The sequence below is a fragment of the Mustela nivalis genome (assembly GCF_964662115.1).
Source record: "Mustela nivalis genome assembly, chromosome: 1".
NCBI lineage: Eukaryota > Metazoa > Chordata > Mammalia > Carnivora > Mustelidae > Mustela > Mustela nivalis.
Window position 1 is genome coordinate 3,058,095 of NC_139020.1, and position 22,117 is coordinate 3,080,211.

At 61.6% G+C, this 22,117-nt stretch overlaps 1 protein-coding gene across 3 annotated transcripts in view; it reads right to left on the bottom strand.

Moving 5' to 3' along the window:
* The window catches only part of PDE9A (phosphodiesterase 9A), an 81,611-nt gene extending 74,459 nt beyond the window's left edge, over positions 1–7,152 (bottom strand). For 2 of the 3 annotated variants that reach the window (XM_082720736.1, XM_082720737.1), the window contains exon 1: positions 6,914–7,141. In XM_082720736.1, coding sequence (XP_082576862.1) covers positions 6,914–6,982 — 69 coding nt within the window. In that variant the 5' untranslated portion in view covers positions 6,983–7,141. Of the gene's footprint in view, positions 1–6,913 lie in introns of all 3 variants that reach the window. The other variant, XM_082720735.1, reaches the window with a different exon arrangement.
* Positions 7,153–22,117: the final 14,965 nt, after the last annotated feature.

A 22,117-nucleotide genomic window follows, 5' to 3' on the forward strand; every position in this document is an offset into this window, starting at 1 on the left:
GACAGAGAGGAGCTGGCGGGCGCCCGCTGCTGGGGAGGGGCCGGGGAGGTCGCGGTGACTGGGGACAGAGGTTCAGTCTGAGAAGATGGACAGCACGCACGGTGGGGGCTGCACCAGGAGGGCGCTCAGGGCCACAGAACCCGGAAACGGTTAAGGCGACAACGTTTATGTGTATTTTGTTATGATTAAAAAAACCAGTCACACGGGCCTCGTCTAAATCCAACGGGCACAGACGTTCGGGCTCTATCGTAATCTCGGGCCGCTCTTCAGCAGGGCTGCGAGTGCCTGTCGGGCCGGGGATCCCAGCGGGGTCCGGCTCAGGGGTCCGGGGAGCAGACGCAAGCCGTGGCGGAGGTGGGGGCGCGTGGACTGGGCTGGAGGCGGTGGAGGCGACGGTGGAGACTGTTGTAGTGAACGAGCCGAGAGCTGAGTGCGGATCATACCCGGCCCACGACCGGCCTGTGCACCACACGCCAGGGAGACACGCGTGTGCTCTGCACGCTCCTGCGGCTGGGGCTCTGTGCACCGTGTCCTGGGGATGTCTTCCTGAGTCGGAACCTGGAAATGCAGACACTCAGCATCCAAACAGGGAGGAGACAGCCCAGCGCGCTGAGCGAGGGCCAGCAGATCCATGTCACCCGTCCGAAGCCGGGCGGCGCGTGCCGGGCCGTCTCCAGGGCTGGGGCACGTGCTGCCAGGGACGGGGGCAACGCTGGGCCGGGTCGCGACAGCTCGGTGGCCAGCTCCTATCTTGTCACCCACGCGGCTGAGCAGGAAGCCAAGATGCAGGGGGGCGTCCTTCCCTGGGGCGGGACCCGCTGGTGAGCTACTGCTGTCTTGCCCAGGTGCCTGCCTGGGGGTGCCTTTGTGTCCTCCGGGTACCCTCTTATCCCTTCGGTGCAAGACCCCGTCCAGTTCCCAGGAGCACCGCCTGCTGGGCCATCGGGGACCTGGAAGCAGGGACTGGGTGTGGAGGGCTCATCCTTGTGCCTTCTGCAGTGGGAGGGGCCTCGGGGGCAGCAGAGCTGGGGCAGGGGTAGGGGGCCAGCCTCCGGGGCCAAGGCACCCCCCGCGCCCAGTCCTGCTGTCTGACCACGGGGCCGTGTCCTGGGCTCCCCGGGGCTGGCTCTGCTGTCACGCTCTGCCGAGGGCGTTTCCTCTTCCATCTGCTGTCGGCTCCCGTCAGCGGTGTGACAGGGACACTGCGCCGGTCACCTTCTCTTGCTTCTCTTCTCAGACGACCAGAGCTGCACTCCGCCCGTGTCTGAGGCCGGCAGCCCATACCCCCCAGCAGCCCTGGAGGACAGCTGGCCCTCCCACTCAGGACTCCCGGGGTTCTGTTTCTAGCAGCGTCTGCCAAGTTGGAGACGAAGGGTCCCGGACCGTGGGACCTGGGGGCCTGGGGCCTCAGTTCCGGCTGGCAGTGGAACGGAGGATGGAACCAGGATGGGAACCAGGAACAGGACGGGCTGCCTCAGCTCCCTCCACAGGGTCCCAGGGGAGGCAGGGAGCAAGGCCTACATGCACGACGTGCTGACCCAGCCCCCCACATGGCCGGCTCGCCCCGGGCACTTTGCACATTACTCAGCGCCATCTGTGGTCATCCGATGGGAGCATCACTGTCGTCCCCACTTTACCAAGGACAAGGTGACTTCCCTTGGGCCTCCGAGCTGTCAAGGGATAGAGCTGGACCTGTGGGGCTGTCTGTTCCTCCCCACTCCGGGTAGCCACTCCTGCAAGACAGAGGAGCTGCAAGCAGTCTGCGAGACCTCCGCGTCATCTGTCAATCCTGATGACATCAGTGGGGTTCAGCCACACCCCTGCTGGGGCCTCCAGATGTTGGGGACGAGCTTCCGGGCCACGGCACATGGGAAGGCGGAGGGAGGCCAGCACGCCCTGACTTCTCAGTGCCCGGGGCTGGGTAGAGTTCGGAGAGGCTGTGTTTCCAAGGGTTTCTGTTTGTACAGCACCTGTGGGCACCGCAGGCCGTGGGGGTGATCTGCTTGTTGAGTAATTGGCTGAGCACACGGAGATCCTGTTGAGCCTCGCCTCCCAGCTCTGACCCAGCAGGAGACAGACGGATGGGTCATCGTGAGCCATCGTGAGCTGTCGTGAGCTCGGGGGCAGGGGGGCAGGCCTGGAGGCAGAATGCCTTCCCCATCTCTGACAGTCCACCTCTGGTTTTACACTGGAAACCAAGACGGTGTCGGATGACCCCCCCTCCAAACTTCCCTGCCTTGCCATTGGCCTCTGTCACCATTTCAGTCCCCGTGTGAATATCTCAGGCTATCAGCATTTAAAGGAAGATACACAGAAGGTGCTGGAACAGCTGGGGACGGCCGAGGGGAGTCCCCGTTACCCGGCAGGGGCTTGGGGTTAACAGAGGCGCCCGAGCCCAGGGCACTCGCCCTGAGTCTGCCTGGCCAGCGGATCAGCCCTGTGCCAGCCCAGGGAGACCGGCCCCCCGCCCCCGGCTGGCGGCTCTGCTGGCCCAGAGCGTGGATGGAGCAGGTGCACACATCTGAAAGTGAAAGGAAATTGTCACTGGGCTTGGCCAGGTGGCAGGACAGACGTATTTTCCAGGAAGGGGAAAGGTGCCCATGGTTCGGGGGGGACTCAAGGACCTGCCGTGCCGACCACCAGGGAACAAGACAGGGGCAGCTGCACCCCTTCTTTCAAAAACAGGAAACAGGACTGACCCGAAGAAGAGTGGGCAGCTCGTGTCTGCGCCAAGGCAAGCAGCAGAGGCAGAGGAGCCTGAAGTCCCTGGGAGGGCTCAGGGCTGCAGCCAGCGGGGACAGGGAGGCAGTGAGAGGGAGGGAGGCGGCTGGCTGGGCTGCAGAGGCCTGGACTCCAAGCGCGGGGGGAGGGGAGGGCCTGGCCACAGAGGAAAGCTGTGGTCTGAGCCCTGTAGGAGCCTGGGGAGCAACCGGGGCCCCGAATCCCGGCCCAGCGTGCCCAGGCGGCATGGACGCCGGCTCCCTGGGAGACTGTCCTCACCCAGATGTGGCTTCTCCGCGGCCCCAGCCCAAAAGCGGGGCCCGAGGTCACATGAAACCCTCCTTCTTCTTCACTGGTAAGGCATCAGACCCACAGCTGGACGTGCTAGCGGGCAGGGCCCCTCCACCTCTCCCAGGCCGAGGGCATCGCCGGGACAACCCAGCTGAGGGCATCCTCTTTCCGGAGGTACCACGGGCGAGCAGGAGAAAGGACGTGTACTGAGGCCAGGGCCAGCGGAGGACAGAAAAAAGCAAACCTTCTGGGCAAAGAGGAGAAGCAGCAGCTTCTAGAGCAGAGCCTTCTGGAGCGGGGTCCCCAGCTATCTAGCTGTGGGGCCCCCGGCTCCCCTTCCCTCCTCCTCCAACAGGAGCGGGGGACGAGGCATGAAGGGGACAGGTGTGTGGGCGTGAGTGAGGCTGTCCCCTTGGCCACGCAGCCGTTCCCCACTCGGGTCACCCCGAGGCCACCCTCCCTCCACCCCAGGTGTCCCCCAAAGCCAGCCTTCACCAAGGAAGGGAGCCTATTCCTCACGCCCCCCACTTCTGGCATCACAGCCCTGCCCCACCAGCGGGGCTTGCCGTGTCCTTCTGTCCGTCACTGGATGCCCTGCCACAGCTGTGGTTTACTCTCTGTGAGCCCGTCGCTCTGTGGAACAGAGTCGTGGGTGTCGCGTTCACACGGGTCCCAGCCCCCCCGCACACGGTGGCTGTTCGACAGCTCGTCTGGAGAGCGGGCTCAGTGACGGTCTCGTCCAGCCGATCCTATGACAGGAAGCACTGCGGGCATCCCCACCTTACACGGAGACCGGGGACCTCGCCCAGGCCACGGGGGCAGCCGCACAGCTCTCTGCTGCTTTGTGGGGACCCCGGGGGCGCAGACTCGGACGGTAAGCCTCCTCTGCCCTCCAGCCCCTCTGCAAGCCGCTGCCGGGAAGCCCGCAGGCGGGAGGTCGATCCCCAAACCCCACTGCCGGTCCTGCACTGTCTCGAGTCTTCTTCTCGTCCGAAAGCACTGAACTCCCTATCCGGCGGCGGCAGTGGCTTCTCCAAGGCCCCGGACGCCTCCCGTGTCATCACCCCAAGCACGTCCTCAGACCGGGCTGGCGGCCTCCCTTCAGACGATGCGGGACCGTTCCCCCAAGCTTGGCTAGAGCATGTGACACCCACAGCCATCACTGTCCCCCACACCTGTGCCCTCGTGGGGGGAGCGTGGGGTGCCCGAGAGCAGGGTCACTGGAGGGGCAGAGCACAGGGGAGACAAAGCAGGGGCTCAGCCCCTCCCCCGCCCCCAGCGCGCCTGCCTGCCCCTCGGAAGCCCCAGGGGTCGGTGTCTGTGACCTTCCTGGGAGAAGCACTCGGAAGGATAAAAAGGTGACAGAGCAGGACCGAATCCAGTGCCCAGGACCTGAAGGAAAAAAAGCGCGGCGACAGGCGACGAATGTTCTCAACAGAGACATCTGTGGTCCCCACCATGCTGCTGGGTATGAGGTCCACGTACCGTGGTCCTTTCCCAGCCCGTACCTGGAAACCCCAGATGCCTGCACTCCCAGCCAGGGCGAAAAGTCCAGCTCTGAGGCTCCACCAGTGTCAGCAGCAACGAAGGAGGGCCCAGAGCAAGGTCAAGAACCACCACCAGGTGTTGTGGCAGAGGGCGAGGCTTCAGGACCACGGCCTGCCTGCACCCCACGCTGCCGTCTCTATCAGCAAAAGGCCACTCGCAGACAGAGAGAGGGACTCGTGCACGATGCCCACCCTGTCCCCGCAGTGCCCCCCACACTCTGGTCATACAGTCTCGTGTTCTTCTCAGGACAGCCTATAAAGCAGCGACCACTGTCCCCCTTTACAGATGACGGGGCCAGCCCAGAGCCGTCGGGGGACTTGCTCGAGACCACAGAGAGTGGGGACGCCAGCACTCGGCAGCAGATGTGGCCCCTCCCAAGGCCGCCCCCCCCCAAATGCAGCCTCTGGGGCTGTTCTTCCGGAGGTCACCCCTACCTCAGGGGTGTCGCCTTCTACAAGCCAGCCTGCCTGTCACGGCAGCACTCGCCAGCCTCGGCGCGCTCCTCCCGTACCCGTGGTGCCTCTCTGCCGCTCCTTACCCACTTCCAATCCAGCTTCGGGGGGTCGGGGGGACCTGGGGGAGTCCCCGGGAAGCAGCTGTCACTTCTGACCCGGTGGTGGCATCTCATCCCACCTCTTCCAGAAGGTGGACAAAGGCCAGTCTTGGAGATTCTCTTCTGGTGTGGTAGGAGGGTGTGTGCGCATTTGCACGCGTGTGTGTACTGGCACAGGGCGGGTCTGTGCCTGTGTGTGTGGCTCGTGCACGTGTGTGTATCTGTGCGTGTACGTGTGCACACACGATTTCAGGCACGCGTTGTGTGTGGACACGCATGTGCACACGTGTGGGCACATTTGTACGCGCGTGTGTACACTGCGCGGGATGGATGGCACCGAGGATCATTCCTGCCTTTGAGGGGATGTTAAATTCCGGTTCGGTCACAGAAGTCTGGGGACCGGGGTCCAGTCCTCCATCTGCCGCTGACCAAGTGCCTAGCCCTGATGGAGGGAGAGGTTTGACAGCCTGGCTCCCAGAGGTTTCCAGCTCCCCACTCTCGGATTCTATTAACCCGGGTGATGGTGGGGGAAGGGGCTTCTCACTTCCTGGGATGCAGCCGGGGATGGGGAGAGTGAGGCTGGCTTCTGGCAAGGCTCTCAGCTGGCAGAGGCACCCCAGAGATCTCTGGAGCCGTCCCCCACCCCGACCCCAAGCCTCCTCCGTGACCAGCTGGGGGGTCCCTCCCTGGCATCCTGGCAAGGGGTGCGGGGTCCTTGAGAAGAGCAAGGGGCGAGGTGGGAGCTTCCCTGAAATGTCCAGCTGAAGTTTGGGAGCCGGGAGAGATGCCTCACTATGGCTTTTCTCCTGGGGGGGGGGTAAGAAGGAGCTAAATGCCCCCTCCAAGCGCTCTCTTATTGTTCCTCTCTGCCAATCAGAAGCCTGGGTCCAGGAGGCTCTGGACTCAGGCCAGGGGCTCAGAAAGGGAGGGGCCGGGGACAAAGGGGGTCTGCGAGGGACGCCCCTGCTATGAGAGTCAAGTTGGTGAGGGGCAGTGGACATCTGGAGGGCTTCATGCTTCCAGAGGGGGCAGAGGGGCCCGGGGTTGGGCCAGCCTGTCCCTCAGTCTGTTTGTGGGCCCAGGAGGCAGAGCAGCCTTGAGGGCCCCCCTCCGCCGTCAGAGCTGACCATCTGCCCAGGAGGGTACACGGGCGGTGGGGGTGGGGGTGGGGGTGCGGGGCACAGCCCCTGCTCCCCAAGCCCCGCCCCCCGCACCTGCTCCCCGCTGGCCAGGAAGTACTGTCACTGCCTAGGGGTGGGGGCGGCACCGCCGACTCGGGCCCCCTCCGTGCCTCGGTCACCGTGACCGCGGGGGGACCCGACCCGCAGGGCAGCCCGGGGCCCCGCTGTGGGGTCGGTCAGAGGGAAATGAAAGGCTTCCTGCACCAGCCTCTGAACACATAAACTCGGCCTGATGAGATTTGTTGCAGAGCTCTGCCCCTGAGCTCTACCCCCTTGTGGGTCGCCCCTTTCCACGAGGGGGAGGGGCGCGTGGGGACCGCAGCGCCGCGGAGCCCCCCGCCCCCAGCCGAACTTGTCAGAGGCTGCAGCCCCGACCCAGGACGCGGACGCGGAGACGACGGCCCCCACCCCGGCCGCCCGCCGCCGCCAGGTTCCCGCCCCCCCACCGCTGCCCCGGCGACCACCTCCCCAACGGCGCCGTCACCGGGAGGGGCCGCCCAGCGGGATCGCACGGCGGGGGTCCAGCGCCGCGCGGCGGGGGGCCCGGGGGGAGGGCGTGGGCGCCGGGGGGGGGCCGCGGGCGCCGGCGGCCGCGGTGCGGAGGCTGGGGAGGAGCTACCTTCTGGATGCGCCCATCGATGTCCAAGTAGATGGCCTTGGGCCGGTAGCTGGAGGAGCCGGACCCCATCTCCCCGGCGGCGCGCTCGGACTTTCGCTGTACTTTCCCGACGCCAGCCGCCGCGGGGAGGGCGGGCCGTGGGAGGCGGGAGGGGGCGGCGGCGCGGGGACGGCGCGGACCAGCCAACCAGCGCCCCGCAGCCGCCCCGGTGCGCCCGGCCGCCGCCTCGGCGCGCGCGGCCGCCGGCTCCGCCCCCGGCGCGGCCCCCGCCCGCCTCCGTCCGCCTCCGCCTCCTCCCCGGTTTCCCCCCGCCCCTCCTCCCTCCCCCGCCTCGCTCTTCCTCCCGGTCCCTCCTCTTTCCTCCCTTCTCCTTTCCGCCCCTCTGCCCCTTCCTCCCTCCCCACACTAGGGCACACCCCCTCTTCTTCCGTCGGGCTCCGGCGCTGGGGGACGGGGCCAAGCGTCCAGCCCATCCGCAAGTGACCTCCGGGCAGGTGCCCGCAGCCACGGACCCCTCCGGCTACCGAGTCGGTCAGCGCCCCTCCCCACCAACTCTCCAGAAAATCCCCAGAGCGACCCCGTCTGGCTGCAGGGCTGGTCACCTTCCCACAAGGACAGTTGCTCAGCGTGACTCCTTTGCCCCAGGGGGCTAATCAAGCATGGGGGCGGGGCGCTTGGGGCCCCTGAGCTACGGGGGGTCATTAACCGAACGCAGGACCGCTGCGCATGAGGCAGCTCCCCAGGCTCAGCCTCTCCGGCCGGCCGTGACTGCCATCCTTTAATCTGACCAGGAAATGGGAAAAGTTGCTTCTCATTCATGTGCATCCTTCCCTTAAGTTTTCTGTACATTCTGGGAATGACAGCCTCTTTCCAGCTGCACCCAGAGCTGAAATGGCAATTTTATTTCTGTCCTTAATGGAGCGGGAGAGAGGATTACCCAGCCATCAGCTCTCGCTGGGTTCAGCCGGCTCTGCCCACCCTCCCCCAACCTCCTTAATTGCTGCAGGGAGTATGGTTTAAGCAGGAGGGAAAGAAGGGATTTCAGGCCGGCGGTGACCTGTAGATCACTGTGCAGGCTGCTCCCGATTCTGGGATCTCCCAGGGGGACCCAGATGGGGGGAGGGCTGGTGAGTGCTGAGTGGCTCCAAGTGCCTGTTGCTTTTGGAAGCGAGTGTCCACGCAGCCAGAGAATGCGCTGATTGTTCCATTCTCTGCGAATTCCAAGCCACTGCCTGCCATCTGTTGAATGTCTGGGTTTTGCCTATTGAGAGAGTGCCTGGTGTGCACAGGCTCCTCCCTCCCTCCGGGCTCTCCCGGGCCAGGCTGACCACCGCCAACCATCACTGCTGTTCCGTCCCTGGCCGTCCGGCCTCGCCCCGGCGCGCAGGCTCTCCAGATGTCCTCCAGGCCACCCGGAGCACGGGCCAGCCTGGAGCCCTGGGGAAGACGGGCCTCCTCATCTTTACGGGGCGAGTTCTTCCCCGGCCTCTGGACAGTCCCGTGCGTGTCATCTCGCGTCCACGGCCTGCTCTGGGAGCGGGAGTCAGCTCTCAAAGAATGACGATGGCTTTGCCCTCCCCTCCAGCCCAGGAAGGGACCATGTCAGAGCCTGGCACCAAGAGACTTGCTTTAGAGGTGACATGGGGACCTTTGAGATGGGGGTAGCCTCCTTTGGGGTGGTTATAGCCGGCCACCTGGCTCACAGCTGTGATAACGTGTCCCCAGAAAACTGGAGCAAGCGCAGTGATTAGGGTTTAATGTCGAATGCTCTGACATTTGGGCCTAAGCCAGTGACAATCGGTAAGGCTGCTGTGGAAGTCTCACCACCCAGCAGACGGCTCGTTAGCCCGGGACTTACTCACCCCCCGTGTCTCATGGGCATCTGACCGGGCCCGCTCCGGTGGTCTCCTTCGGGCGTCCGCAGGCCGGGTGCTGCTCTGCAGAGCGGCGCACCCCCGTCGGGAGCTCGTGGGGCTGGGATCCCCGGGGTCGGCCTCCTTACTCGGAAGAGTCATCACTCTGTGAGTGCGTGATGGCCGGGGGCAGCTGCAGATCCGCTGGCGAGACTTCCGTGGCCGCCCCAGAGCCGGGCACCCGCCTTTGCCTCATTCCCGCGCGGGCTGGGGGTTCTGGCCCCCAGCAGCACGGTCCTTGCTGTGTGTCCGGGCCTCAGGAGAGAACACACCCAAGTCTGTGGCTGGGGGAGCTGGCGTTTCACGGGGAGACCGACAAGACGGGACACGTGAATGTAGCGTGTGTAGCGTGTAGGGTGTTGGCTCCTAACGGGTGCCAAGGAGAAAAGTCACGGGGAAGGAGATCCCAAATGTGGCGTGCGGGGAGCTGACGTATGAAAGAGCCCACCAGGCAGAGCACACAGGAGCCCAGAAGGAAAGAACCTTCTAGCAAACAGTGAAGCACCTGCAGGCCAAGGCCCCTCCGCAGGGGGCTGGTGCCCCTGGAGGGAGGAGGGGGAGGAGAGGGCGGGGCCTGCCATGGGAGTGAGGTGGGGGGTAGGGCCCCGCGTGGACCCGGTGTCACTGTCCTGCATGCGAGCCCCACCGGCGGCGGCGCGGAGGAGGGACGTGGCCTCCTCCCGTGCGGGTGTTTTGGCAGCATCGTCATCGTCCGGCTGCTGGTGGCAGGGCTGTAGGAGGGAGAGCCACGAGGACACTGCCGCAGGAGCGTTTGCCAAGAGAGCCGGGGGCTGGACCACAGCAGCGTGAAGGGGCTGGATTCTGCGCTCAGCGGGGCCGATTCTCAGATTTTTCCTCTGCCGAGGCTTAGGCTCACGATGTTTCCGCCGTTCCGCTCTTCTTCCCGCCTAGGTCAAGTGGTCCGTTCTGAACTCGGGCTCCTTCATCCTGCACAGCCCCCGGGCTGCCGTCTGAGGGGCCAGGCCTCCCCCTCTCTGCACCACATCAGCCCAGGCGCCCCGTGGTGTCCTTGACCCGTGCTCCTGCCGCCGGCGTGGCCCCCGGGAATGCGGCCCACGTACGTTCCCAGACTCGGGACGAAAACGAAAGACACGCCTGCCTCTGCCTCTGGGCTGGGGGCAGGATGAGGGGCCTGGGCAGAGCAGGAGGCCTCAGAGGGTTGTGGGAATTCGGAGCTCACGCAGCCCCCAGGGAGGTCACGGGGAGCCTGGGACCCCCGCGCGTGTGAGATCCCGTCTGAACCTCACCGGGAAGGGGGAAGAGGGGAAGGAGCAAAGCCACTGGAGGAGGAGGACAGGGCCCTCAGGGCTCTGCGGGGTGGGCGGCCTCCAGCCAGAGGCGGGCTTCGGAAGGAAGAAAGGCCAGGGCACTGCGGAGAAGCCCAGGACGTACCCAGCGGCAGAAGCAGATGCATGTCCGGAGTGGCTGGGCCGGGCCCTCGGCGCGGGCTCCCTGCACCTGCCGCCGACCCGTCCCGTCCCCAGAGCATCCTTCCTCCTGCTCACTCCTCCGTCTACCCGGTGCTCAGTGACAGCTCTGAGAAGGACCCAGTTGCTTCCTATGACAATTCTTCTTCCCAACCAGGGGTGGGGCGGAGGGCACAGCATGAACGTGTGCAAAAGGGACAGGGTGTTAGAGCCAACTGTATACACGGCCCCGAGTGGGTCTTCTGAAGGGAGGTTGGAGCCCCAAGGGCGGGAGTAAAACTAGGGCTGCAGGCACGACGCCCCACACTGCCGGCTCGGCTGCCGCCTCTCGCAGGGGTCAGCCCGTTTCATACCTGCATAATGAAGGGACACCCCACAAGGTGCTCTGACCCCCTGGAAAGCTGTTTGCCACGGGCACCAAGAGTTCGAGGAAAGGTCTGCCCCCAGCTGGGGCACAGAGGGAGAAGGGCCGTGCGTGGCCAGCGCCATCGCGATCTGCTTTACACCCACGCGGACTTGTTTCTTTTTACGGCTTTGGTAACTACGAGATTAAGACCAGTTGCAAATATTTCCAGCGCTGCGGTGGGAAAGGCAGAGTCCCACCCAGATCGGAACACGGCGATGCACCCCGTTCTGAATCCTCGCCCTGTGGCCCCCGGTGCGCCCACGGTCTTCCCTGTTACCGGCTCCCTGCGCGGGGTGGGGAGCGCGTCGCGGTCTCCCAGCATCGTGCGGGTGTGAGCCGTGTGCCGGCGGCCCTCGTGGGTACTCGTGCTGTTATCCTGTAGCCCTGGTTCTCGGAAGTACGATTTCTGGGCGGGAGCCACGCACACTCACATTTCTTAGTTTGCTGAGCTGCCCTCTGGAGGGTTATACCAAGGTTTGTCCCCCCACCGCCAGCGAGCAAACAAAACCAGATAGCCCTAACTCTGTTTATATTTTCCAACCGAAAAAGAGAAGCAGCATCTTGTGGTTTTTTTTAAAGGTTATTTATTTATTTGAGAGAGAGAGAGGGAGGGAAGGCTCAAGCGAGAAGGGCAGAGGCAGGAGAGAGCATCTCCAGCCCACGCCCCACTGAGCGGGGCGCCCGGCGCGGGGCTCCATCCCAACTTGACCCGAAGGCGGACGCTTCACTGACCGAGCCACCCAGGCGTCCGCAAATGTTTTTTATTGCTGACGTTTTCCAGCTGCTTCCGTGGAAAGGAGGGCGGCTCACGGTCCCCTACGTACCTTACAAGCATTTCCGCCAGGTCCGTGGTTCATCTTTCAACTTGACTCGCCGTGTCTTTATAACGTGGCTTCCGTGGACGCGTTGATGCAGTCGGGCCTCTCCCAGTCTTCCCGTGGGCACTCTGGGTCGCCTCTCAGCTTAGAGAAGTATCGTTTATAGTAAAGCAATTTTTTTTAAATAAGGAAAGAAACGACCTACATTTGCAAGGATCAGTGCGGCTGATTAATGCGGCGCCTTCGTGGTGGGGAGATTCTAACACGGCAGTGATGATCACGACGGAGTACACGGCCACATCCACACGCGGAGCTCTCGTGCCTGCCCGTGGCCCGTCTGCGTGGCCGGAGCTGGACGCCAGCGTGGTCGGAACCAGCCTCTCCCACTCAGAGCCGGCCCACCAGGCTTGCGCTGTGAAAACCGCCACAGGGCTGTGCCGGTTTGGAGAAGGGATTCAAAACAGGGGTGGGGGGGGGGAGAATTCTAGGCATTTTCTTTCTCAGAACAGTATTTTTTTTTTTTTTTGATTCTACGCTATTACTTTTGCCATGAAATTGGGAAACGAGAAGCCAGCGTGCAGGCGACGCACGCAGAGCGCGGGCAATCAGTGCTCTACAAACACGGTGCTGGGAGCGTGGAGTGGAGTTGTGCTGCTTCCCCGGGCCGTCAGCGGGCCTCACTCTTCCCCGCCTCCTGTGGCGACGGCCTGCAGGGGAAGCTGGCTGGAGCCTGGCCCTCGGGCTTCCTCTCTCTCGGCCCATGTAGCAGCCTTGTACCCGGGGGCCTGGTTCCTTCTCGTCTTTCCCCCGCTCATGTCCCCTGCAGCTTCCCTGCGGGCCACTCCGCTGCTGTCACTTCCCCTGCTGGCCTCCGTGGGGACCTTTCCTCACCTCCCAGATGCCACACCCGGCATCTTCCATCGCCCTGCCCTCCCCATTCACACCCCAAGGAGACACCAGATCTCACTGTCACGTCTGTGACTTTGCACCTCCTTTCAATGAGAAGGGTGTCCCTTCCTCTCTCCTCCCCGGATCACCTCTTTTTTAAGATTCATTAAGATCACCTACACAGGGCCGGCTTCCCTGAACCCCCTGACCTCTGTAGCAGGGTGGGGAGCGCCTCCCTGGGGGCCCTAGGTCCCAGCACACGTCTGCGATCCCCTGTGGGGCCCTGAACAATTGTGTGCTGCCCTGAGCCTCCGCGTCCTCCCTGACCGAATGGGGGTGACAACACCGGCTCAGCGCGGCCTGGAGATGCCCTGGGAGCACAGGCTGAGCTGAGAGAATCCGTCGGCCCGGGGCCTGGCGCGCAGTAGGGGCGCGGGCCACACTGCTGTCCTGTTAGGGAGAGCCGTGTTGCTGCTGCTCATGTTGTGCCCGGAGCTACCACTGTCTTCTCCGCTGATTCATGACCCTGGGAAGGAAAGACCGAGTCTCGGGGGTCTTTCCGACAGGGGCCAGCCCTCCCCCTGAAGCCAGGGGGACTGTCAAACACTGTTCCATGAAGGAAAGCCTCCGGACGTAGCAGCCAACCTTCCTGCTGCGTGTGGCCTGTGCTGAATTTTGAACACACCTTAGTTGGCATTAAAACAGTAGTGAGAGCCAGCAGTGCCCTCCTCGCCGCCTTGGGCGACAGCGGCATTTCTTGGGAGCAAAGGGCTGCCTCGTGCTGACCCCGGAAGGCCTTCCACCTCCAGTCACGGGGTGAACTGGGTTCCCATCCGTCCAGCCGGGCCGGAGCCCGGGATACACCACGGTCAAGAGGTGCACAGCCCGGCGGCATGGGGGCCAGCTCAGCTGGAGGGCGAACACAGGGGCTCTCCGGGGCGCCCTCACCTGTCCCCGCGCAGGGTTGCTGGGCAGACTTTCCAGCTGTCTGTGGCGGCTTGATTCGTCCCCTCACCTTCCTGGTCTGCCGTGTGGGCCAGTGCTGACCGTGGCCGCCGCGTGGGCCAGTGCTGACCGTGGCCGCCGCGTGGGCCAGTGCTGACGGTGGCCGCCGCGTGGGCCAGTGCTGACCGTGGCCGCCGCGTGGGCCAGTGCTGACGGTGGCCGCTGCGTGGGCCAGTGCTGACCGTGGCCGCTCTCCACCCTTCGAACCCCTGTTGGCCTTCACCTGGTGATGCTTTTGAGTGATCTCAGCCGGTCCCTCGGGCGGGTCCACCGCAAGGGGCTCCGAGCTCCGGCATGAGCGTGACTGCCCTGCGCCCATGGTTGGGGCCTCCAGCCCCATGAGGAGGGGAATGACCCCGACCCTCTCGGGACTGTGTTTCCATGATTGGGTCTCCGGCAGAGTGGTGAGCTCATTCCGGTTCACAGACGGACGTTAACTGCGTGAGAACGGCAGAGACCAGCATCGTCAAAAAAGTTGAGAACAGGAGGAGGCTCTTGGTGGGTGGACGTGGGGTGCGTGAGGGCTTGGTGTTTGGGGCGCAGTCCCCGCCGAGGTCTCCGCCGAGCAGCCAGCCCTCCTGCTGTCAACATCTCGTTCCCCCAGCCCCTGAGGTCCTTGGGCAGGGCGGGGCGGTGGTCGCCCACGGACGCCAACCCAGCAGGCGGGCCTCTGGGTCTGGGCCCCGGACGGGTTCTGGGAGAGTGTGGGGGACATCTGAGTCTGTCCTCAGCAGCCCCTGCCTCCAGCAGCTCCCACGGGGACCGTGCGGGGTGGCTGCGGGATTTGACATCAGGGTCGAGGCTGATCGAGTAGCCAAGTGACGTCCGGGCCCACGCCGGCTCAGCATTGAGTGTGTCGTGGTAAGTGGAGCCCGCGGCAGACTGACGATGTCATTTCCAGAAACAGGACACGAAGGCCTCATTGTGATGCAAACCTGTCCTTGCTTGTTCGCGCTGGCCTGGATCTGCCATCCTGGCAGTCCCGCGGAACAGCACTCCTCCTAATGGTTCTTAGGGAGGACAGTCGTGTCCTCTTCATTTTGGGTGGCTTCCACGACACCTTGGAATATGTTAAAAATATACCCAGTGCTAGTAGTTTGAGGGGTCGGGGCTGGTACGTATTTTGGTGGAGGAAAGCCTTCCGTGAACTCCGAGTTCGACCATGACCGTGCCTCCTGCACGTCTGCAATTAGTCTCCTAACTAAGCGCCCGCCGGCTCCGAGCGGGAGGTTCCCCTGAGAGCCGCCCTCTCCCTCCCATGCGGCCCAAAGCAGGGGTTTACAAGGCTTAAAGGGAGGGGCCTCTGGACCCTCCAGCAGGGAGAGGACGGGGTTCCTTCCGGCCCAGTTCTGCTACACCTTCCCCAGAAGGCAAGCGGGTCAACTCCAGGAGCCCGCCTTCCAACCAAGGCTCACGGAGAGTCTCGGGAAAATTCTGCCCCTTTCTTCTTCCTTAGCAGCGGCCTTTGCTGGTATTTGCTTATTTAAATGATTTGGGCGAAGCTCTAGGGCCTCTGCTTGGAGACCCCAAGGACAACTATGGACCCCGGCGCCATCGGCCGCTTCCCTCAGGAAGGTCCTCTGGTCTGTGACTCCCCAAACTGCGACTGGGCTGGCGTCACCCCTGCAGAGGACAGCACCCCAGAACTCCACCTCCCTCTGTGGTCTCCCACTTCCTTTCAATTGGCTCCCCCAAACTCCGTCGGACACGGGGAGTTCCCCGTTAGACGGCTGCTTTCCTTTCGCTGGCCACTGGGGAGAGGCTTTGACATTCTCTCCAGGAGCCCAAGGTCACTGCCTGCTGGGGAGAGGCTCTGGCATTCGGTCTAGGACCTTGAGTCTATTGCTGGGTCTGGCCCATTCTCACCTCCGCCGTCACACTCGTAAACGAAGGAGAGCACTTTTCTTGGTCAGTGTCGTCCAGAAGAGCCTGGAGATTTTCAAAGATGCTTCTTCTAAGAAATTAGGTGAGGTGGGAGACAGAGGGAATTAGAAGGGTTTACCAAGTGTTTGGAAAAATGAGCTTTAGATGGCCTGTCTCTGACCAGAGCTTCATGAAGGCCAACCATGAAGCAGGTGGACAGGCAGGACCTACTAGGCCTTCCAGCCTCTGGGTCTGATATCAAACGAAGGTCACTGAGCATGCGTCAGGGTGATGCTGGGGGGCAGGAGCCGGGAGCTGGGGTTCTGGAGCGGGGTTGGGGCAGAGATCTGTGGGGCCAGCCCTGTGCTCTGGTGAGCTCATGGGAAGACAGAAGAGGCAGGTATGTGAGCCAGAGCAGATACTCCTTCTCCCTGGCCCTCATCCTGCACATATGCACGCTATAAACTCTCTCCAGGGAGGTTTGCAAAGAGGCTTGCAAAAAGCTCTGAGACTTGCAGATTTCTACCAGCCTGAGACTTCTATTCTGGTGGGGAGACATACCCCAAACACCCAAGTGGGACTTATATTCTGGTGGGGAGATAGACAAGAGAAAAAAGTACCATTATACCTGCTGTATAAATCAACGTACAATGCCAGGGCAGAGATAAGACCTGTAAAGTCAGGAGAAAGAAGGTAGAGAATTCTTGGCTGCTATTGAAGATGCTGTGGTTGGGAAGTCATCACGGAGGAGGTGACATTTGAGCAGAGACATGAATCAAGTGAAGGAGGAGACTTGTCAGAACGGAGGGGAGCCGCGGCTGGGAAAGGCAGAGGCAGCCCGTGCTGGGGGCGGGGAGGTGGTGGGGGGCAGAGGCACAGGCAGGGAGGGATCAGAGCAGGCTGAGGGTGCGGAACTGGGGATTTTATTCTTGGTGCGAGGAAAGCCTCCAAAGGAGCAAAGGCTGAGGAGTGCTCAGAGTGACGGGGACGCAAGCTGACCTGTGTGCACAGGGGCCGGGCTGACCGGTGTAGCGGCCGGGCCAGTGGGTCCCGGGGACGGGCCAGCTGGGGCCAGAACCCAGCTCTTCCTCACCGGGGAACACTGGACAAGTTGCTTATGCTTCCTAAGCCTCAGTTTACTGGTCTATAAAATGGGCTCCCAGGGCCTTTGCCAGGATCCGAGGGCACAGGTGTAGAAAGCGCTCCGTCACACGCAGCACGACCCCGTCCGCGCCTTTCTCCTCCCTTGTCCTGCAGCCTCATGCTTTCTAAGGCACGAGGAGGATCGAGGCTGCGGGCCACAAGCTCGGGGAGGCTCGCCTTCTGTCTGACAAGCACAGGTCGCTATTGTCACGGCAGCTGTGGTTTCCCCCCACCCTCCCCAGAGCTAAGGTCCAAGAACAGCTCAAGACGCCTCCTTACAGCACGTTGAACACGACGGAACATTTCTGCTCCCCCTTTAGGGCAGTCGGTGTTGTCCCGGAGATGACCCGGCTCCGGGTCGTGCCCGGCTGCTGGGAGGGGAGGGGGCGCCCCCTGGCCAGTGGGAACCCCCCGGGGCCTGGCGTGGGCTTCCCATCTCCACCATGCCTTCTGCCTTTCGGGACAGAAGCCGGTCCTCTGTCGCAGGGACACAGCCCCGCAGGGACGCCTGGGTGCGTGCAAGGCCGCCCTTTCCAGAGGCTGTCTCCCTAGCGACCAGGACATTCGTGTGGGAGTAGTTCTGTCGCTGGGGGGCTAGAGCACACCTAGGGTGTCGCTGGCGTTCACGCAGAAACTCACCGCCCCCTCCCTCGTTTGAATAGATCCCGCAGCCCACAGAACCTCACACTGTCTCCCGGGGGCCCCCCGCTGCGCGACAAGCGGGGTGTGAGCAAGGGTGTTCCGCCGCTGGGTGCAGGGAAGCTTGGTACTTCGGAAGAAAATATGTTTGAGCTTCTTGTCTAGGAGGGGCTCCACCAAAATTTCAATTGTCTGGGGCCCGGGGTGCCTCCATAGGTAAAGCATCTGCCTTCAACTCAGGTCAAGATCCTGGGGTCCTGGGATCGACCCCTCGTCGGGCTCCCTGCTCCGTGGGGAGCCTGCTTCTCCCTCTCCCTCTGCTGCTCCCCCTGCTTGTGTGCCCTCTCTCTGTGTCACATAAATAAATAAAATCTTTAGGAATAAAAATTCAATTGTTTGATGATGCAAGACGTGGCTCCCTGAATTTCTTCCCGTTCTGAAGCTCAGGACTTCGCAGAGGCTGAGACGTCGCGTCGGGGGCCCAGCGCCGGGTTTACGTCCGTGGCAGACCGGGACCCTGGCATTTTCGAGGGACAGGATCTCAGTCAGAGGAACGTGTGCCAGACAAGGACTGCGCTGACTCATAACTAAGCATCCGGGTTGGGGGGGGGATGCAGATAGATCCAGGGTCGCAGTCTGTGTGCGTCTGTCTGTCTGTGGTCCCTGTTCCGCTCTCCCCACGCCCCCACCCGCCCCGCGGCCAGAGCCACGGCTGGCTGGTGGCCCACCGCTCACGTTCTGCCGGCCCTGTGACCCGCGTGGAGGGTAGCCCCCAGAACTGGGCGAGACACGGGCTCTAGGGGCCACTTGCGACCCAGCATGAGTCACCGCAGCAGGACCTGGGTGCCCGACTGAGGGATCTGGGTCATGGGCCGCGGCCGCGTAGGACAGTCCATGACTCACAAGCTCAATATGTTCCTTACAGTTTAGAAATTAGTCTTTCCGGCAGAACTCTTTGAGGCTTCCAGAGAATCGGCAAAGGCCGTCCGCAGAGTTCTCGCACAGCCCGCGCCAGCCTCCCCGTGACCTGTGTCCCCCCCGCAGCGCGATGCCCCGGCCACGGTCAGAGAACCAGTATCGGTCCGCGTTCTTGACGCAGCTCCGAGCCTGGCTGGACGGCCTTGTTTGGGTTTCACTTTGTTTTATTGTGTTTTCCTGACATCCTTGATCTGCTCCAGGATCCGCGGAAAGCGCCAGAGAGCCCGTCCCCTTTCTACGGAGGCACCTCTGGGCCAGGACGGTGTCTCAGATTTTCCTGGATTCCAGTGACCTTGACCGGTCAGAGGAGGGCTGGCCAGCTGTTTTGCCCCATAACTGAGATCTGTCTGATGTTTTCCTCGTGGGTGGACTGGGTGGGGGTTGGGGAAGGGCAGCCGGAGGCGACCGGCGATTTGGATCGCGTGAGGTCCGCACGCCTTGTCACCGTCGGCGGGGTCGGTCCCCTGGCTGCGGTGTGTCTGTCAGACACCCCACTTTCCCTCCCTCAGCATCTTCCTTGGGAGGAGGTCCCGTGCCCCGTCCCCAAGGAAGGAGAGGGGGCCGCGCTCCCCGTGCATCGACACAAGTCACTCTGAATCCTCCATGGGAAGGTTGTCTCTTCTCCGCGACGTGGAATGGTTGTTACTCAACCGCTTATGCTCATCTGTCTGGACTCATGGATAATTGACTGTGTTTTTGGGTTACAATCCAACGCTGCTTTATTTTCTTGCTCAAATTGTTCCAGTTTTGGTCGCTGAGAGCTCTTTCAATAGGCTCCCGGGCCCCTGCACATTCTCTACGTGAGCTTTTCCCTCTCCCTCCGTCCCTCGCTCTTCGTTGTTCTCACTTTCGGCACCACAAGAGGCTCCGCTCACCTGGCATAATTCTTGCCCAATTTGTGCATCAGCCTTTTCCCCAGGAGCCCTGGTTTCTTGGCCTGCGGGATGGTGTCTGAGACCCACGTCCCGGGCTGGCTGTGCTCATTGCTTCTGGGCTGTCTTCGCTGACAGAACAAGAAAATACGTGTGTATATCCTGACCCGGGAGCAGACATAGACCCACAGCCTCTGTACCTGCAGCGCGCCAGATGTGATCACACCGGCATCTTCAACTCTAACCCGCTAGTTCCCGCACAAAATAACCTTTCCGGCCCCTCCTCTTGCCTACGCACCTGCTCCAGCTCCCACAGCAGGAAGCTGGCTCCCGTCACCCACTATCCAATGCTTAATTGTGGAAGCCCCGTATCCACGTGTCCTGACGTTTGGTGAGCTTGCCAGGGGTGCTGGGATCTCAGGGCCCAGCCACCCGGATGCAGAGGTGAGGAGGAGGAGTACCCAGCAGCAGCAACTGCTCTGCTCCCGGCTCTAGGACCGTGGCTGTGGAACATTCCAGGCTCCCTGCCCCGCAGTGTCAGGAGTTAGCATTCTGCTGTGGCGTTCACGGGCCGTGGAGATGCCGCTCTGTGCAGCGTTTGGTGAAGGGTCTGGACAGACCAGACGCCCTTCTCCCCCGCCAGCTGTGGCAGAAAGCAGAGCCTGCAGAAAGCCGGAGACAGTAGGAAGGATGTTCCCGTGAGAACTTGTGTGGGCGGCAAGGGGCTGCCTCGGCTCCAGAAACCGGGACGGGGCTTGCGAGAGAGAATGAATGAAGGCGCTGGGAGGGATGTGTCAGACCAGCCGGGGAAGGTCCTAGACCCAGGCGGGGCCCCCACGTATGCAAGGAACGAAGACTCTGCACGTGCTGATTTTCACTGCAGCCCCGACCCTCTTGACGGGAGGCCCCAGGTGGAAACAGCAACTTTGAAATAAGCTGTTGAGGGATGCCTGGGTGGCTCAGTTGGTTAAGCAGCTGCCTTCGGCTCAGGTCATGATCCCAGCATCCTGGGATCGAGTCCCACATCGGGCTCCTTGCTCGGCAGGGAGCCTGCTTCTCCCTCTGCCTCTGCCTGCCTCTCTGTCTGCCTGTGCTCGCTCGCGCTCTCTCCCTCTGTCTCTGAAAAATAAATAAAATCTTTAAAAAAAAAAAAAAAAGAAATAAGCTGTTGAAAGCTGGCCCTCGTCTTGATCTTCATCCAAAGGCACCTCTTCAAAGTCTCCAGACCCAGGTGGCTTAGGCAGGGCCCCTGGGAGCCCACCTGGTGAAACCGATGGTTTTATAACAGTTTGGGGGGTGGGGTCTGTTCCTGGATCTGCAAACATCTTTAGGGACTTCTGCAAGGCTTCTTTAGAAATGCTCCTTAACTGAATTTCGGTGTTTGCAGAATGTTATTAAAATGTTAGCCAATAGGGCATTGTTACGGTATGAGTGTTACAGAGCCAGAAATCCATTTGCTTCCATGGAAAGTTAGTCACTCTGGAATAAATATCTAGTAATTTGACAATGTAAACCTCTCCACTCACTGACTTGATGTTCTGTAGACAGAACTTTAATAAATCATTGTTAAATCTATTTAGCTGCCTCATGGAGGAAGGAGAAAATGATCTTTAACTGAACAAATGAAAAACAGAGACTCTCTCAAGCTCTCTGCCTTCTGTTCTTTGCTTTGACAGGGGATGGGAGGTCAGAAAAACTGCCACACCCATTAGGGCTCCCCTGCCTGCCCACCCTGGGGCGGGCATGAAAAATGGTCATCTTGGGTCCTTGGTCAGTGAGAAAGCCACCTTGCCTCTATGTGGAGATGGGCTATGATGATCTAAGATACAAAGCTTTCTTGGTCCAGGGTGCCTGCATCCCAGGGTCCCAGCAACCTCTAAGAAAATAAGTCAGAGGATGAGTCAAAGACAAAGTTAAGGTCATAAGCCACAAGAAGTGAGGCTGGTGATGAAAGGGATGAGAATATATCTTAAATGGGTGGATGGGTAGATGGATGGATGGGTGGGTGGGTAGATGCTCGGGTAGATGAATCATGGATCACAGATCCTTGGATGGATGGATAGATCCTGGACGCTTGGAGAGGTGGAGGGATGAATGCTTGGATAGATGGTTGGGTGGGCGGGTGTTTGCATGGATGCTTGGATGGATGGATGGACAGATGGTTGGGTGGGTGGGTGGATGGATGGATGGATGGACAGATGCTTGGGTGGATGGATAGGTAAATGCTCTGGTAGATGAATCATGGATCTCAGATACTTGGGTGGATGGATAGATCATGGACACTGGCATAGGTAGGTGGATGAATATTTAGATGGACGGATGGGTGGGTGGATGATGGGTGGATCATGGACACTTCATAGGTGGGTGGGTGCTTGCGTGAGTGCACGGGTGGATGAGTGGATTCTTGGTTATATCTATGGGTGGATGCATGGATGCTAAATCATGGATCACAGATCCTTGGATGGATGGACGGATGACCGATGCTTGGATAGATGGGTGTGCGGGTGCCCAGATGTCTGGATGGATGAATTGACAAATAAAGACGTTTGGTTTGGGCAATGTCAGCACCTGCGATCGCAGAAGTCCAGGAGGTGGGTGGACACACATTCACGCGGTACTCACTTTCTGACAGGCACAGTGCCGGCATAAGGCTTAGCTCTTAGAGCGTGAGGACCCTGGTGGTTGGAAGAAGGTCAGAAAACATCTGAGGAAATGACAGCTGGCTGAGCCTGAGTGAAGATGGAGCTGGCCTTCGGCAGGGAGAGGTCAGAGCTTTCCAGCAGAGAGAACTTCGGTGGGAACAGCCTGGAGATGACGTTGGGCTTCGCAGAGGCCTGCAAGTCTGTAGCATGGTGCCATGGGGCTACGCCCTCTGGGTCCGCCCTCTGTCCCTTTTCTTCACCTGTCCTGGGGCTGGCGCATATGGACACACCAACAGGCCCCCTTCTCTTCGGGCTTCTGGTTGGGTTCAGCCAACATGGAGTCCTTGCGGGAGCTCAGAGCTGGGGGAGGAGGTCAGGGCCTCAGTCTCTGAGACGTTACCCTCTTCAGGCTTTGTCTCCCGTGACTGACAGTCACTGCTCTGCTCAAGGTGTCCTCCTATACATGGCTGTCTTCTCGCAGGCTTCTGGTAAGCGCTTTCCCCCTCCCTATAACCCCTCTGGTGGTAACAGCTCCAGGTTACCACATCATCTCTCACGTCCCCAATGCCCTGCCCACACCTTTATAACT